Below are 19,003 nucleotides of genomic sequence, written 5' to 3' on the forward strand. Positions count from 1 at the left end.
ATGGAATAAAGGTCACCCTAGAACTGCTGGACTCTAAACTGGAGGGGGGGCTAGCATTACCTAATCCCTGGATATACTATCTAGCGCAGGGGTCTCAAACTCAATTTACCTGGGGGCCGCTTGAGGTAGATTCTGGGTAAGGCTGGGCCGCATCAAGTTTTCCACACAAAATGCACTTACAAAATATCATTATTCAGATTCAAATGTCATGGCGTCTCCCAGCGCAAGGAAAGCCCCGAGCTGGGAGACATGTTTTTTCTCTATGAACGCGTCCTGTGCACCGAGGGGTCCCAAGCTCCTACCGCACTGAGCCCAGTCAGGGACACTCCATCGCCCCCCCTCCCCCCCGGTACTTGCCTCCCCGTGTCCCTCCCATCGAAGAAGATGAAGTCGCCGCTCTGACCTGCACCAAGGGCGTTCAGAGCGGCGACTTCATCTTCTTCAAGTACCTGAGGGAAGGGGATTAACCGGTTACGGGCCCTTTCCTGTTTTTTCATGTCCATTTTTCACTCCCCACCTTCAAAAATCTATAACTTTTTTATTTTTACACGTAAAGAGCTGTTTGACGGCTTGTTTTCTGCGTAACAAATTGCACTTCACAGTGATGGTATTTAATATTCCATGCCATGTACTTGGAAGCGGGAAAAAAATTCCAAATGCAATGAAAATGGTGAAAAAACGCATTTGCGCCATTTTCTTGTGGGCTTGGATATTACGTCTTTCACCAAGCGCCCCAAATGACATGTCTACTTTATTCTTTGGGTCGGTGCGATTAAGGGGATACCAAATTTGTATAGGTTTTATAATGTTTTTTACAAAAATTAAACCCTCCTGTACAAAACTTATTTTTTTGATTTTGCCAAATTCTGGCGCTAATAATTTTTTCATACTTTAGTGTACGGAGCTGTGGGTGGTGTATTTTTTTGCGAAATTTGATAATATTTTCAATGATATCATTTTTAGGACTGTACGACCTTTTGTACTGATCACTTTTTATAGATTTTTTATATTTTTCAAAATGACGCTATTTTCCGTTACGGGGTTAAAAGCAGTGAAAAACCGTTATCATATTTTGATCGGGCATTTTCGGACGCGTCGATACCTAATGTGTTTATGATTTTTACTGTTTATTTATATTTATGTCAGTTCTAGGGAATGGGAGGTGATTTGAAATTTTAGGTTTTTTTATTATAATTTTTTTTTTTTAAACTTTTTTGTATTTTTATTTATACTATTTTTCAGACTCCCTAGGGTACTTTAACCCTAGGTTGTCTGATCGATCCTATCATATACTGCCATACTGCAGTATGGCAGTATATGGGGATTTTCCTCCTCATTCATTACAATGTGCTATCAGCACATTGTAATGAAGGGGTTAAAACGAAATAGCCTCGGGTCTTCGGAAGACCCGAGGCTATGGAGACGGATCGCCGCCCCCCGATGACGTCACGGGGAGCGGCGATCCCAGGTAAGATGGCGGCGCCCATGCGCCGCTATCTTTTTGAGGCTGCTGGCAGCTTTGCCGGCAGCTATCGCTGTGCAAACACCCGCGATCGGTGCTAGCACCGATCGCGGGTGTTACCGGTAAGCCTTTGCTGCAATATGCAGCAAAGACTTACCGGCTATGGAGAGGGCTCAGCCCGTGAGCCCTCTCCATGCAGCGTGACCCGACCGCCGCCGTGAATACACGGCGGGCGGTGCTTTTCCAGGTGGGGGCCGCAAAATATTGTCCCGCGGGCCGCGAGTTTGAGACCCCTGATCTAGCGGCACAGGCACAGCATCTTAAGGGGTGGGGAGTAACTGAGACAGCCGATATGACTTCCCTGATACTGAAACACTACCTACATGTTAAGAATCTATTACAGGCGTTGGAAGCTGGGAAATTTAAGCCTCTTAGAATGACCCTAAACACTCTCTTTTGGGAAGGAATGGGGTTGACTAAGCTCTCACAATTGGTGAACGACTCTCACATTAAGACATTCCAGCAACTACAGGAATCTATTCCAGCCCATAGTCATGATTTTTTCAGGTATCTTCAACTGAAGCATGCCTTCGAAGCCCAAACAAAAGTTAGAACTCTGTCGTATCAAGGAGCCTTCCTAATTCAGAATATAGCCAAGGAGGGTCATTCCTCAGGACTCATCTCAATCCTATACCAGCTCCTTTTGTGCAAATTCCTAGATGGCTTTCATAGCCCTGCCCATGCGATCAATGGAATAATGTTCTAGAGGCTATACCAATAGCTTCACTGGGGAAAGCGAACAGACTCTCACAACTATATATAGTTCATAGGGTGTATAGAACACCAAAGTTTTTGTATGACATTGGGGTGCGTTCAAATGCATCATGCCCAAAGTGCTCTGAAGAAACGGCACTTTGGGCAGCTGTGCTGGACTTGATAGATAGGGCGTACTCGATATAAGTCCCTAGGAATATACTTACATGAGTGTTAGGCTACAACAAGGAAATTACTCTGGAACATTTAGGCAAGATTGTGGTGGGGAGGTTTCTGTATATGGCTCAGAAATCAATTGCAGCAAGGTGGATTCAACCGACCTCCCCCACAAAAAAAGTAGTTTCTCCAAAAGGTAGAGGGGATGCTAATTAATGAAAGGGCTATATATCAGAAAATGAAGACTGTAGACAAATCTGAAAAACTTTGGGCCCCATGGTTGGATACCCTGGGGGTAGTGTCCGCGGTGCTGTTGAGAGAAGGGTTATTACAAGGGTCAGTAGACAGGATATTGTGCCGACTTAAGTATGTGATCCACATTTGCTTTGCTGTAGATTGCCATGTTTATTGTATTCTTATACTAAATCTCCGTAGCCCTGCGTGGCGACTCTGGTTATGGCAAAACCTGCATGTATGCCTTATACATTTATCTGTAGCCCTGGCTGAGATGGGGGTGGGGGGTTTGTTTCTTCTTTGTATTGTATGTTCATGAAAAATTTGAAAAAGAATAAAGAAATATCTGATTAAAAAAAAATATATACTAAGGATAGTTAAAGCAAGGTATACTGATATCAGTCCGCAGAGATGGATATTGATATCTCTCTCAAGAAAGTATCATATTGGTCATACTTAGTATTTTGTTGTCTTATTAGGGGTTGTGTCCATCAGACCCAAACTGATTTAGCCTTCCTGACTGGATACTTTGCAAACAAGATTATGGGGCCACAAGCAACAATGGATCCACTTCAATGTTTGAAGATTCACGTTGCATTTTCACTAGATTTTCTGCACAAACATCTGGGTAAGAACACTTACTTTTATTTGCTAGATCTATATGAATATGTTTTATGTGATTTTGTGCACTGAAACTGTTACATTCTCTCTCGAATACTGACAAAGATAACTACCGTAGTCAGTGGCGTAACTAGAGTCCAATGGGCCCCGGGACAAAATTCCTAATGCCCCCCCCCCCCCCCCTCAAAACCCTTTCAGCTAACCGACATTTCAGTGATTATTACATATTCTGCCCCCCACAATTAATTATTTAATATTATGTCCCGCCACAATTAATTATCACATATTCTGTACCCCTCAACAATGAATTATTACATATTCTGCCCCCCCCCACAATGAATTATTTCATATTCTGTGCCCCCCACAATGAATTATTACATATTCTGTCCCCCCATAATTAATTATTTCATATTCTGTTTCCCCCCACAATGAATTATTACATATTCTGTACCCCTCAACAATGAATTATTACATATTCTGCCCCCCCACAATGAATTATTTTGTATTCTGTCCCCTACAATGAATTATTTAATATTCTGTCCCCCTCAATGAATTATTACATATTCTGCCCCCTAAAATGAATTATTAAATATTCTCCCCCCAATGAATTATCACATATTCTGCCCCCCCCACAATGAATTATCACATATTCTGCCCCCCACAATGAATTATCACATATTATGCCCCCCCACAATTAATTATTGCATATTCTGCCCCCCCCCCACAACGAATTATCATATATTCTGCCCCCCCCCCACGATGAATAATCACATATTCTGCCCCCCCACAATGAATTATCACATATTCTGCCCCCCCTACAATGAATTATCACATATTATGCGCCCCCACAATTAATTATTACATATCCTGCCCCCCCCACAATGAACGAATTATCATATATTCTGCCCCCCCAATGAATTATTACATATTCTCCCCCCCCCACAATGAATTATTACATATTCTGCCCCCCCACACACACAATGAATAATCACATATTCTGCCCCCCCCCCCCCACCTGCCCCACAATGAAATATTACATATGCTGCTTGATTTTAAAAAACCCTGTACTCACCTCTGGCTCCTTCTGACTCCCGCGTCTTCTTTCTTCCACCCGCGGTCAGCCACGAAAGGGATGACGTCATCACTCGGCCACGCATCCTAGTTCATGGAGTGATGTGCATCGGGGTTGTCGTCCGGCCACATCGCTCCAGTTATAGTGCTCGAGCACAGTATCTCCTGCACACAAAAATAGATACTGCCCTAGCATTAGAGGAAAAACCCGAGTGATAGGCCCAACCCATCCAAGCTTTCTTGAGCCAGTATAGCTGGTCCCTATCCAGGTGCATCACCAGTAGGCACATTGTATCAAAATTATGTTTCACCCCATCATTCATCCCTCTAACATTCCAAGAGGCAATCATTAGTTCCCTATTTGCCATTTCATTTGCCATAGTACGAAAAGGGCATACTGGGCGTTAGGGCCCTGTGGTGAGATGCAACAGATCGACAGTGGTCATAGGTGCGTTAGGTGCAAAAAACAAAAATAATTCAGGCATAAACAACCCCCTCCCTGCCAGACAGCTGCTGGCATAAATCCCAAACGGAAGTAGAACAGAGGCAGGTTCAGAAGTCGATATATCCAGGGCTAACGAGTTCTGTACCTAGAAAAGGGGACAAAAGGGAAAGGACATAAAACCAATATTGAACCACACACATACTTATTTTGCATTAGCTGTCTGCGCCTGGTCCTTGGGTTGGGTTTTGCTTTATGTTCTGTGTGTGCTGGCATACTGTCTTTTGTTCGCAAAAATAAGTGCCAAATGTCTTACTGTACTAGTTGGTTCTATGTACCATGTTAGAAAAATCATTAATCAAAATGAGAAGATTTAAAAAAAAAAAAAATTAAAGGGCCTCCATCGGCTTCTTCTACATTCTGCTTTCGGCTGACAGGCTGGGAGGGGCACACTTCAAATGCCTATATCTCCTGAATCCTTGCTCCTAGAAACACAATTCTGTTGTCATGATATGATATATGGATATAATATTATATATGGAGTGTGCATGGATGCAGAGATATCCAATTTTAAATTTACAATTGGGAATAGAAAGCTGTACCTAAAAATATATTTTTTTTAGTACAACTTTAAGGGTGGATATCTCTGGTTCTGTAAAGCATCCATACACAATGCCATGATTCAGGTGATATGGCCTTTTGAAATTGTCACGTTTATAAACGTTCTTTCTGCACGAGGCATGTGCAGATAGGACATATATAGTCGTGAAGGGGTTAATGTGAAATGAGCCCGATCCTTAAGGGGTGCTCCCATTTCAGCAAATAAATATTATTGTTTTTATAAATAAAAGTTGTAAAAAATCATGATGAATTGATGCAGAAAGTATACTGGAAAATTGTTCATCTTGCTGACATTCTATATAAAGCTTTTATCTTTCCCTCCATGGTCACAAAGGTGATGGCCACGGCTTATTAGAACACATGGCTCCGATTAGTCTCTATGATAATAACCAGCCATGCACCTGTGTGACATCACATGATCATGAACATATTTCTATACATTGGAAGTAGGCAGTGATGCTTCCTATAGAAAGACATCAAGCAGAGATCTAGAAAGCCAAAATGAATTGATCAAGAAAATATATTGAAAAATTGTATAACTTTTTATCATAAAAATTATAACATTCATAAACAGGACAACCCTTTTCAAGGAAATCTATGGATCCAGACACTGTGGTAGTCTCTTTATATTTGTTATCCCTGGCCTCTTTCTGTCTAAAATCAACTTTTATAATTATCCTAATGAGTCAGAGGTCTTTCCAAAGCCCCTTAGTATTGTAGCTTCAAGGGCTGTTACAATGAGCAGTGAAGGTTCCTTCTCCTGCTAGATTACACTGGCGAATTAGAGGGAGCAGCATGGAGAACTGGAGAACGGTACTCCAAGTCCACTAATGTAATCTGAAAGTTCAAATAACACATCAGATATCCAGCTTAACTATGATGTTAAAATAAAAAAATTGTTAGGGCTGTCTATAGTGGTCAAATGGAAGCTGTGTAATAGCCTCACACAACCTCTAGGGGAGTTTTTGCTGTTTGGTATTACTGTGTTTTCTCCCTTGCATTATGTTATGCTTTCATTAAAAATGATACTTATGTGTGTTTTTGACAGATCTCGCTTCATGTGTTCCTATGTTGGAAGATTTGAAAGAAGTGATTCAAGCTCAAGTTATTTGTGGATTTCCAATAAGAAATGACAGTAAACTATGAGTATGGCATAAGCAGATGCCCATCTAAGTCTAAGAGTGGAGAAAAACTGAGAGAATGGGGCTTTGTTGTGCCATTCAAATGCCCTTGTGTTTTAATAAAGAAAGCAGCACTGTTGTTGGAAATATGGCTGGGTTATTGTGTACAATGTTCCTTGGTCAGTGTCAGAGGCTGCTGAAAGCACTCGCGCTGCATTCATTGCTGTGACAGTTACATGCTCTGCCGCCTGTAACGTGTATGCGCCAAACATAGAACATCATCAATTGTGCACAAGGGTTATATAACAACTGAAAGAGAGGAAGGAGTACAGACCAAGAAAATATCTTCAGAAAACAGTATCATTTATTATGCTCTGTATGGTCTAGACATTGTCTAGTATCAAGCATTTCCCTTATAAGGCTGTTTTTTTTTTGTATATGCTTAGCGTACACGCCTGGAAAGCTCCGGATATATACGCTGAGCATATACTGGCAGATAGAGTCATAGTTGTCTCCATCTGACCAGTACACAGTGCTTCCACTCAAAAAAGGCAGGATCGAAAGATGTAGCAAGCTACGTATTTTAATCCTGATATGTCCTGCTGAGCGACTGAGCACACCTGAGGTGCGGATACTTCTCTCAGCCGGAGGGGGTCCTGGTGATGTCACTGCTCATATAAGGACAGTGACTTCACTGGGGATACAACCTGTGTATTGGCAGGGGAGAGGAGGGGTCTCTGGGTCATGTATCCCACTGTATAAGCATACAGTGGGATAAGTCTGTGCTATACGTTGTAAGGACACGTCAGAATCCCCTGACATGTCCTTACAACATATGGCACAAAACGAGATGTAAATCATGCCAAAGATGTCACGGATCAGTTATATGTCCGCACCATTGGAGAGCTCTATGAGGGAGATTTATCATTAGGCAGGATCAGCTTTGTCGGAATAGGCTGCCCTAGTCGCACATATGTTTAACATCTGCTCAATTTCTGCCTTTTCATGATGTTTTTGCACAAGAAATTTGCAGATACCTCAAAACCTAAAATTGAGCAAAAACACTGAAATTGAGCAAAAACGCTCAAATTGAGCAATTTTTCTGCAGCGAACTTTGTTTTTCTTCTTTGCGCTGCATCTATCTTCCCATCTGTTGTTTTTCCTTGTGTTTGCCTGATTAATTTTGCGGGGTTTTTTTCCCCCATTTCCGGGTGGAAAAAAAGCTGCTTGATTTCTCCCCTATTTATAGAATGGACCCTACACGTTTTTATTTTCATTGCTGGCCAAGTTCCGCCCCTATTTTCCAAATGAGTTAGATAAAAAAAAGCAGCAGCCTGCCATTACTGAGCTGGGATAGCCCACTGTTAGGGGGCTATTCCAGCACAACAATAACAGCCGGGGTAATGGTATTGGTGTTAGTGCACACTTTTATTAAAAATTTAAAATTTTATTGACACAAACACACCCTTGTTGACCATATTATTTGTTAAAAAAATACTGGTCATTGACATAATCCTTCCAATCCGAGGTAGTTCACAGCAGGCACGGTCCTGGAAGACAAAGAAAAACAAACACACACACACATAATGGCTCATTGCAATAGGGGGTGCAGAACATACTCGTTGCCGAGGGGAGAGGACATGCTCATTGCCAAGGTGGAGGGGGACATGCTCGTTCTCTAGGGGGAGGACACGCTCGTTGCCTAGGTAATGTTTGCGGCAGGTAAGGGGTTAACCAGAACGATGAAGGGGGGGGGGGGAGTCTGTAGGAACAGATACATTTGGGGTGTATGGAGACCATACAGGGTGGGGAACAACTATATACTTGTGGACTCGGAGATGAGCGGAGAGTGCAGGAAGAAGATTTCATGGAGGACAGGTGAGAGGACAGGAAGAAGATTACAGAGACAGATGATGAAAAACACAGAAGCACGTCACAACAACATGTCCGGCCAGCCGCTCAAAGATTCATGCAGAAATTCTGAATCTGACGCCCCCTGCACACTACACTGGCAAACTGCAAGGAAAAAAACACAAAAAATCACACAATGGCGGAAAAAATGTTTTTCCGCCGCAAGCTTGGTTTTCTCCTTTGCACTGCATCTAGCTTGCTGTTTTTTTCCTTGTGTTCGCCTGATTTATTTTCAGCTGTTTTTTAACAACCGAGGACGAACTATATCGTTCTTGTGCGGCAAAGGGTGTATGGAGAGAGCTCACGAGCTGAGCTTTCTCCATACACTGTGGGTAATGGCTGTATAAAACAGCCAACACCCGCCAGTCACTGCCGCGGTCGGTGCTGGCAGTTAACCTGTTAAGTGCCGTGGTCGAACCCGACCGCGGCACCTAACTTACCGTTACATGGCGATCGGTTGCTATGGCAGCCTAGAGTCTCATTGAGACTCTTATGCTTGCCATGTGTAATGATTTCTAATAGCCAGCAGAGGGCAGGCTATTAAACATCATTGTAAAATAGCTATGTACTGCAATACAGTAGTATTGCAGTATATAGAATTAGCAATCAGACCCTGCAGGGTTAAATTACCCTGGAGGATCTAAAATAATGGTAAAATAAAAAATAGTAAAAAAAAGTTAGTTTAAATCACCCCCATTTCCCTAGAACTGATATAAATATAAATAAAGAGTAAAAATCATAAACACTTTAGGTATCATCGCGTCCCAAAATGTCCGATCTATCAAAATTTATTAGCGTTTAACCACGTAACGGAAATTGGCACCCAAAGTCGAAAATGCCACTTTTTTGCCAATTTGAAAAATATAAAAAAAATTGATAAAAAGTGATCAAAAGCCCTTACAGTCCTAAAAATGATAGCATTAAAAACGTCACAAAAAATGACACCACCCACAGCTCCGTGACCTGAAGTATGAAAAAGTTATGCCAGAACATGGCAAAATGAAGATTTTTTTTTTGTACATAAGGTTTTAAATTTTTTTAATGTATGAAAACATTATAAAATCTGTACAAATTTGGTATCCTTGTGATCGTACCGAACCAAAGAATAAAATAGACATGTGATTTGTGGTAATCAGTGAAAGCTGTAAAATCCAAGCCCACAAGAAAACGGCGCAAATGCGTTTTTTCATCATTTTCACTGCATTCTGAATTTTTTTCCCGCTTCCCAGTACACGGCCTGGAATGATAAATGAGTGTAGTTGTGTGGTTATTACATTAGTTGGGGCTCCTGTCAGCACATGACTGCTGGTGCACTGAGCCATGAGGTAAACCGTTGATTGCAGGGAGAGAAATGGGGGCGCGTCTCTAGCTCCGTAGTCAGCTCCTCAGTGAAGACAGAATGTGCCTAACTACAGGGGGAAAGGCTGCAGAGTACAAGAGGAAGGAGCATATTATTCGGGTAACTAATCCAATTGCAAAAGGGCTTAAAATTACCTGCCCTACAACATATCAAACCTTTTTTGAAATGACGGTTACACTTTAACAAATAAAATGGTCAACGACGGTTTGTTTGCGTTTTTGTTTCAATATAATTTTCTATTTGTTAATAAAAGTGTGGGTTTTTTTTTCTTTGCGACACTCTTCATAGCTGGCCATAGTAGTGGTGCTGTCTAGTTGACGGTTCTCATTACTAAGGGCTGGCCTTAGTGTTGTTTTTTTTTTTTTGCCATTAACGCCAATACCATTACCCCTGTACCCACCACCACCATGGGTGGTGGGAAGACCCGGTTACAAACCAGTACCTGACCGTCTATAGATGGTCAAGTAGTGGGGTGGCTGCAGGCTGCGATTATTGCGCTGGTAGAGCCCCATAAGAGTGGCTGATTTGGAAATGAAAAACAAAATGCGTAGGGTCCACCCCCTGTTTTCAAAATAAGACAGATACAAAAAAGCAGCAGCCGAACATTACTGAGTGGGGAAATCCCACTGTTAGGGGGCTATTCCAGCGCAACAATAACAGGCTGCAGCCATCCCACTACCTGACCTTCTATAGACGGTCACAGACTGGTTTGTACCTGACTCTTTTCAGCACCCCTGGTGGTGAGTCCTGGGGTAATGGTATTTGTATCAGTGTGAATTTGCCAAAAAAAAAATCAAACACTAAGGCTAGCCCTTAGTAATGCGCATCATCAACTAGACAGCACCACTACTGTCGCAAACTATGAAGAGTGTCGCAAAGGGAAAAAAAACACACTTTTATTAACATATAGAACATTTTATTGAAACAAAAACATGGAAAAATTGAAAAAAAATGCATGTCCGTCACGTTCTTGTGGGATCCGTTTTTAAGACTTTCTCTCTGCGCTCCAAATAACCCCTCTACTTTATTCTTTGGTTCGGTACGATTGAAGTGATACCAAATTTATACAGGTTTTATTGCGTTTAATACATTTTCAAAAATTAAATGAATGTGTACGAAAAAGGAAAAAAACTGTTGCCATCTTCTGATGCTAATGACTTTTTATACTTTGGTGTACGGAGCTGGGGGAGGTGTAATTTTTTGTGAAATGTGCTGGCGTTTTCATTGCTACTATTTTGAGGTCTGTGCGACATTTTAATCACTTTTCACTAAATTTTTTATGTCATGTAAAAAGGTGTAAAAGTTTCATTTCCGACATTTGAGCGCCATTTCCCGTCTCGGAGGTCACCGACGGTTATAACTGTTTATATATTTTGATAGATTGGGCACTTGGGACACGGCGATACTTAATGTGTTTGTGATTTCTACTGTTTATTATATTTTATATCATTTCTAGGGAAAGGGGGGTGATTCGAATTTTTTATATTTTATACATTTTTTTACATTTTTTAAACTTTTTTTAAATTTTTTTTTTCACAATTTCTTAGACCTTCTAGGGTACTTTGACCCTAGATGGTCAGAATGTTCCTACCATATACTGCAATACTTCTGTATTGCAATGTATGTCATTTTTGCTTATGATTCATTACAATGAGCCACTGGCTTATTGTAACGAATCTGCAGAAAACATTCAGCCTCGGGTCTGACGTAGACCTGAGGCTGTCATGGCAACCGATCGCCGAAACCTGCAGTGTTCCCTGAATTATATCCTGAATACAGATGTGAAAGGTATAAAGGAGAAAAAACACTGGCTATAGAAGCCTACACCTAATAAAGAATACCTACTTTATCAATGTAAAGAGCCCAATGTACTTCATTCTGAATCGCCAGTGTTTTTCCTCCTCCATACCCGTTTCAAAAGATACACCTCTAAGCTGGACGGCGTATCCCTACAGCTGATCCTGAAGTCGAGGCTGCGCTACAACCTAAAGTGTCCATGTTAGTTTATCTTATTCTGCAATTTTATCTCTCCTCCTATGAGCACTGCTCATCACCCGCTTCACATATTCAGAAGTAAAAGGTACAACATTAAAAAAAGTTGTACATTTTGATGACAATCTACGGCTACCACCTTCAAGGAGAAATTAGCTTAGAGCTGTTTTCAACCTTTTGGAGATTTCACTAATTTACTAAAGACCTTAAAGGGGTTTTCCCATCTGGGCATTTACATTTAATTAAATTCATTTGCCATATGTAAACATTTCTTCAATTGGATGTTATAAAAAAAAATGTTCCTGTGTGAAGATATTTTCTCATAATTGTAGTTATTCTGTCCCTTAGAAACCAGATAGCTTCCTCGGATGCGACCACGTCACACTCTGGCAGCAGTGGCCAGACTTGCGCTATAGAGTCCTGCCAAACCACCAGGATTCAGCGATCATTACCACAGGACGGCTGTGTGACATGTAGTAACTCCTGGACATTTTATATACAATAACCTTTTGTTTCTTTGTGCAATCCCTCCAGCAGAGGTGGCCGTATCCGAGGAAGCTATCTCGTTTCTAAGGGACAACATGGTTACATTTATGAGAAATTATCTTCACACAGGAACATTTTTTTTTAATAACATCCAATTGAAGAAATGTTTATATATGGCAGATTAATGAAACTGAATGTAAGTGCCCAGATGAGAATACCCCTTTAACTCCTCAAACGCCACATGTCTCAAAAGGAAAAAACACAAAAATAGCTCTGGCTCACAAAAGCCAGACTTATGATACATGAGCCCCTATGTTTGAAGGTAGAAGATTTTTCTTTGCAGGGCATCACTCTTTTAGTTAAACTAGCACTTCAATACTACTTTTGAACATAAAATTTTTACTCATCCTCACAATTTCAATGCCATTTTAGAACATTCTAGTGAAGAGATCAGTCTCACCTATGTGGTTGACCTTCTGTGAACTACAAGATTATAATATTTTGTATAAACTCTGCCCTGGCAGCTCTTTCTTTCTCCAGTCCCTCAGTATTTCTTAACCAAAACTAAGTTAGTAAATCGTACAAAGAAAAAAAATAATGCAAATATGTATTTTTACATACTTATCAGAGGGCGCAATAACGCCTGTACATGTGTCATCACCTGTTCAGACAATTTTACTCCTTAAAAAAGGTATCATGCATAGTAGTATGCATGATACTTTCCTCTGCAGGGTCACAGAGAGTGCTTGAACAGCCACAACAAAGCTCCTTGTACACTGTTGATGTTAAACAGCATTTAAGGGGCTTTTTTATTGACTGATGGTACATCAGATGCTATAGCTGGCACTTTCTTCATTAGCTTGTACAGTTACCAGACTTTGAGCATCACTGTAGACTGGAGCACACAGGATTCTATCATCAGTACTTGACTATGCAGACAGCCTCTCCACTAAGCCTCCCTCCCCAGGGTACTTCACAGGAATTGTCTGATAAATAGGACAGAGAGAGGGGGAGGAGGGTGTGTGCACAGAAGTTGTGCTTGTCTAGGCCCACAGTGCCAATGTCTATAGTGATGCATTTTCCTTCTGCTGCAAATATGCAGCATAGTGTGATGTGTGCTATATGTATATATGCATACCTCCCAAAGGGACAAAAAGCCCCTCCTTATTTTTCAGAAACCACGCCTATTGTCCCACCCCCAAACATAGTATAATATCGACCTTGATAGCCCTTACATAGTATAATGCCTCCATCCTGTAACCAACCCCCCCTCCCCTTGAGGACCCATATAATACCCCCTAATGCAACTCGGCAACAGATAGTACCCCTCTTTAATTTTATCCTCCCTTTACTTTTGTGGCCACCTGTCTTCCTTTTGTCCTCAAATTGTGGCCTCCTGTCCTCCTCGATTTCCCCTCATATAGTGACCTCCTGTCCTCCTCCATCTCTCCTCATATAGTAGTCTACTGTCCTATAGCATCTCTCTTCATATAGTGGCCTCCGGTCCTCCTACACACATAGAGACAAAAGAGAACATCAAGAGGACGGCGCCCCGTGTAATACCGTCACAGTAGTGTTGTAGAACATAAGCAATACTGCTCACCTGTTTACCACTTGGTGGTATGTCCAAATGTCCAAAGCGTTCCTGCAGCTCCGAAGCTCCCAAAGTAGCCGGTATCATCAGAGATGGACCGGTAGTGGATGAGTATTCAAAAAATGTAGAGAAAAAGGAGGGGGGGTGCTAACCTTAATGGGCACTGGAAGGCCTTAAACGGTGGAGTGTCTACACACCAGTTTATCAGGCAATGGACATTTATTGAGGATAAAACTAAATAAAAATTATTAAAACAGTTAAAACATAAATATAATAATATAGATACTTATTGTCCAAAAAAGTGACGCATTTCGGGAGAGTTCCCTTCTTCTGACTAGAGCATGGACATATATGCGTCACTTTTTTGGACAATAAGTATCTATATTATTATATTTATGTTTTAACTGTTTTAATAATTTTTATTTAGTTTTATCCTCAATAAATATATGTCCATGCTCTAGTCAGAAGAAGGGAACTCTCCCGAAATGCGTCACTTTTTTGGACAATAAGTATCTATATTATTATATTTATGTTTTAACTGTTTTAATAATTTTTATTTAGTTTTATGCTCAATAAATGTCCATTGCCTGATAAACTGGTGTGAGCAGAATCAGTTAATCTTCCACTGGTGTAGACACTCCACCGTTTAAGGCCTTCCAGCGCCCATTAAGGTTAGCCCCCCCCCCCCCTCCTTTTTCACATTTTTTGAATACTCATCCGGTCCTCCTACATCTTCCCCCATATTGTAGCCTCCTGTCCTTCTCCATCTCCTCTTATATAGTGGCCTCCTGTCTTCCGAGACGGTTGGGAGCTATGCATATATATCCTGTATGTACATATCTAGTTTTTAACCTTAATGTATATGAATAATTCCAGACATATCTTTACAACAAAGGGCTAGGATGTATCTAACTGTATTCACATATAGTAGGATATGTGCTCTGGCTCAGCTCCTTTCCCCTAAAAGAGGGGGGGGGAGTTATTTCTGTTGCAGGCAGTGATTCGCTGCTGCCAATGTTCCAGGTGTCTCCCAAGTGATGTTACTCACCATATTTGGACAGTTACATCACTGTAACAGCCAGGAGCATACAGCGGATGTCGGGGATAGATGCCATACAGATGCACGTCCCATATAAGCTATTGTGGCCCCTGCATAGTGTGTCTTTCTCCCCCAAGCAGGAAGCAGGATGCTTCAGTGTTTCATCCAGTGTATAGTGAGCAGACGAAGGCAAAATTAATGCTGCCAGTATACATTTATGGACAAGCATTGATGATCCAGTTACATCCAGACCTGCAGACTTATCATTGCCATTATATCATCATTTGATTCTTAAATCCAGTGCAGTCCAATCCAGTGCTGCAATCATCTATCTATTGTTATTTCCTTTATGCCTGCAGCTCTGGATGTAACTGGAGTGATGTAACTGATGGTACATCATTTCTGATAATGTAGTCAAATCCCAAGCTGTAATCATGTATCTATTGTTAGATCATTACAGCTCTGGACATGACTGGAATATCAGAAATTATATATCTACCTTTATATCATCAGAAATGAATGTAGCTCTGGATGTGACTGGAGTATCAATCTGATTTATATAATCTGTGACACTCCAGTCATATCTAGGGTTGCGGTCTCATATCTTTGCCATTACATCATTTTGATACTCCAGTCACATCCAGAGCTACCATCAACTGTCTTCTATTATGTCAATTCAGAGTACATAATCTGATATTCCAGCTGCAGTTTTATATCTGAAAGTACTTCTTGAATACTCTTCCATAATCCTTTGCTCTACCACATGAGAAGAAGACATGAGAAGTGACTATATAGTGGGAAAACAACAGGGTGGTTTCAGGCACAGAGATGGCCACACATACTTGAACAAATCTGATAAGAATGGCGGAGCTGTGAACACATAGTGGAATACACATCATGACACATCAGGGCCACCTTATAATAATCTCAATCGCTATAGTGCCCCCGTCAGGAGAGAAGACCAGTCTACAAGACGAGGAGGATGTAGTGTGAACACAGTTGCATAAATGAGCAGAGGTTTGTGATTTTTATATGCAAAATATTTTTCGGTAACCAATTTTATTTAGTTATAGCAAAGAACAGTTAGTTACTATCCCGGGTAACACCGGGAAATACTGCTAGGTTTTTCTAGGAAATCTACCATCAAAATCAAACATGATAAACCAGGGACACTTACATCTAAGCATCTAAAATTAACTTTTAAAATTATGTCCTACTCTCCCACACTACTCCTTCAGCACTTCTCCCCTCTTCTTATAAATCACAGTGGGATGGGAAAGTGCTCCTGCACAATGCAACAGCCTGTGAATCTGCATAACAGAGGGTTCATTAGCATCATTTTAAAAATTGGTTATAGAAGGAATATAACATATACAATAAGATTACCATAGTCACAGTGCCTGTATCTATGACTAAGTGCCCCTGGTTTATCCATGCTTGATTTTGATGGTAAATTTCCTTTACTAAAATGAAATACACACCTACACTAACCCTACCACCCATACTACCACAATATCATTCAACCAACCCTTGATCCCAAAGAAACAGTAATGAATTAACTTGTATAAATTGATAAATGTACCAAATTAACTGATGAAGTAACACTTTGGAAGGGCTATATCACTGTCTCTCCTATGATCGCTCTCTGACTGTCAGGATCAGTGGTAGTTAATCCTCTGGACCACCGTGGAAGATGACGTAAGCCGATACCAGAGCCTGCTGCAAAACGGACTTGCTGCTGCGTGGTACCACCAGGTCATTCCACAGGCACGACTTTGTCCGCGGTGGCCAAGGAGAAGTACAGAATCGTAAGCAAACTCATGGTAGGGGGCCGGCAGGAGGTCGAGACAGGCAGCACGGAATCATAGTCAGGGACGTAGCGGAAGGTCAGGACCGGCAGCACAGGATCGGAGTCAGTAACGGAATCAAGATCACAACGAGAAATCACTATAAATGCAGAGGAGGTGGGGTCGTGCGCGCCGGACAGGTGCAGTCAGTGGCAGGGATCTGGGGGCACATATAGAAGCGCAGGTGTGGAGATCTCAAAAGCTTGAAAACTATTATACAGCCTGTTTGAGATATGTCATTTATAGTACATGATAAAAGCATACAAGCTTAGAAATAGTCCTGTTCTATACAGAAGGATCTATTCAAGATCTCTAGGGATCTTTTGCTATCTAAAGAACTAACCAACAAAACAAAGTATGGGGGGAGGGAGAAATGGATTTTAATGAGCCTGAGAGTCTCCAAAGCATCAACAGTGTTATAAGCAAAACATGTTATTCATAGTATACTTTAGGAATGACTGGAAGTGCATGTTGTATATATTGCCCTAATCCTTTTCCCATAGTAACATTTCTAGAATTTTATTGGGGGTTTAGATGTATCCCACACAAACAGGAGGATCAGAACTAGCATAACAATTCTAGAAATATATTTGGGTCCTACCTCTGCACCGATGATTCTTTTACAGGGACTTTTATTTCATTCTTTTCACTTCCTTTGTGCTTCAAATATATCAATATGGAAGACTTGGGTTGGCATTCGGCTGTGTGCAAGTTTCAGTAAAAGCTGTTGCTCACAATACTTAATGATACCTGTTTTACTATAAAGGTATGTGGGGCTTTACATAAGTACCTCTTGTGAGATTTATTGTAAAAGTGTCTAAGTACTGTCTTAAATTCTTGATATATGTTTTGCAGGGGATTTAAGACAAATTTTTGTTGCAAATGTTAACAGTTGTAAACAGATTGAGAAATCTACCCCCATTGTATCCATGTTCCATATATACCCTTTATATAGGAACTGTGTCCATTCTTCATAAAGGTGCCTCTTACACTGGGCAAGATAGCTGGCTAGGCAACACTTAAAAACCTTGTTTTTGAAAATGAAGCAGAAAGACAGTAGTTACATATGGCATCGGAAAGTATAAAAGGTGCTAGTGTGCACAAGCATTATTTATTTAGGCAGCACAGTATGTACTTCCATAAAATGCGTACAAGGCCAAGTGTTAACAGTGCAATATCTGACTTGCTTCTAGTAGAATAGATTATCAATCTGTACAATCAGGAAGTCGTTTTTTTTTTTATTTAACAACCTACAAAGTATTAGCAGTTTTTATCGAGATCACTAAATCCTATGGAATATTGTTTATTTACATGTAAAACTATATATATACTCGAGTATAAACCGACCCGAATAAAGCCGAGGTACCTCATTTTTCAATGATATAGCCTGCCTACCCTTAGTATATAGCCTGCCGACCCCTAGTATATAGCCTGCCAGCCCCCAATATATAGCCAGCCCTTATAACCCAGTATATAGCCAGCCTGCTGCTGGATGAAAGAAGAAGATCTGCGGGGGGAGTCAGAAAAGTGAGTATTGATTTTTTTTTTTATAGACTCAAGTATAAGCCAAGTTTAAATTTTCAGCACGTTTCATCTATCCACAAATTCAATGGAAATCTACACCTAGTTTAGGGATTATAAACCCAGCACACTGTCACGGGTGCCCCCGTGACCCATGTCTTGGGTCGCAGGTGCACCCGTTTACCTATGACACTCATCTTGCCGGGTTCCAGCGGTGTCTCCCCAGCTTATCGCGCACGTCCCCGCCTCCTAGGGCGCACACGCGCCGGCTCTGTTAAATTTAAGGGGCCAGTGCACCGATAATTGGCGCTGGCCAGCTGCCTTTCCTAATAAATTCCCAGCCCCTTCCTCTGTTCCCTGCCGGATCTTTGTGCCTCACAGCCTTAGAAAAAGCTTGTTCCCCTGTCCTTTGCGTTTATAGTGATTTCCCGTTGTGACCTTTATTCCGTTCCTGACTAGGCTCCTCTGCTGTCTGCTTTGACCTGTTGCTACATCCCCGACTCTGATCCTGTGCTGCACGTCCTGACCTCCTGCCCGTCCCTGACTACGATTCTACCTAATGTCTGTGTAGCTCGCCTTGGCTGCCACTGCAGACAAAGTCGCACCTGTGAAACGACCTGGCGGCAACACACCGCAGGATATACAACCCACTTTGCGGCGGGCTCTGGTGAAAACCGGGTACCACTTAGAGTCCGGTCCCAGGTGTTGGCTTACATCATCATCTGCGGTAGTCCAGTTGGTTCACAACACC

At 41.4% G+C, this 19,003-nt stretch overlaps 1 protein-coding gene across 1 annotated transcript in view; it reads left to right on the forward strand.

The window, feature by feature from the left end:
* Positions 1 to 6,649, forward strand: part of LOC140118781 (platelet-activating factor acetylhydrolase 2, cytoplasmic-like) — a 53,863-nt gene extending 47,214 nt beyond the window's left edge. The window contains exons 9-10 of the mRNA XM_072137099.1: positions 3,106 to 3,254; positions 6,430 to 6,649. Of these exons, the coding sequence (XP_071993200.1) occupies positions 3,106 to 3,254; positions 6,430 to 6,527 (247 nt within the window). The 3' untranslated portion in view covers positions 6,528 to 6,649. The remainder of the gene's footprint in view (positions 1 to 3,105; positions 3,255 to 6,429) is intronic.
* The last annotated feature ends 12,354 nt before the right edge of the window (positions 6,650 to 19,003 follow it).

This window comes from Engystomops pustulosus, chromosome 2, assembly GCF_040894005.1.
Source record: "Engystomops pustulosus chromosome 2, aEngPut4.maternal, whole genome shotgun sequence".
NCBI classification, from domain to species: domain Eukaryota; kingdom Metazoa; phylum Chordata; class Amphibia; order Anura; family Leptodactylidae; genus Engystomops; species Engystomops pustulosus.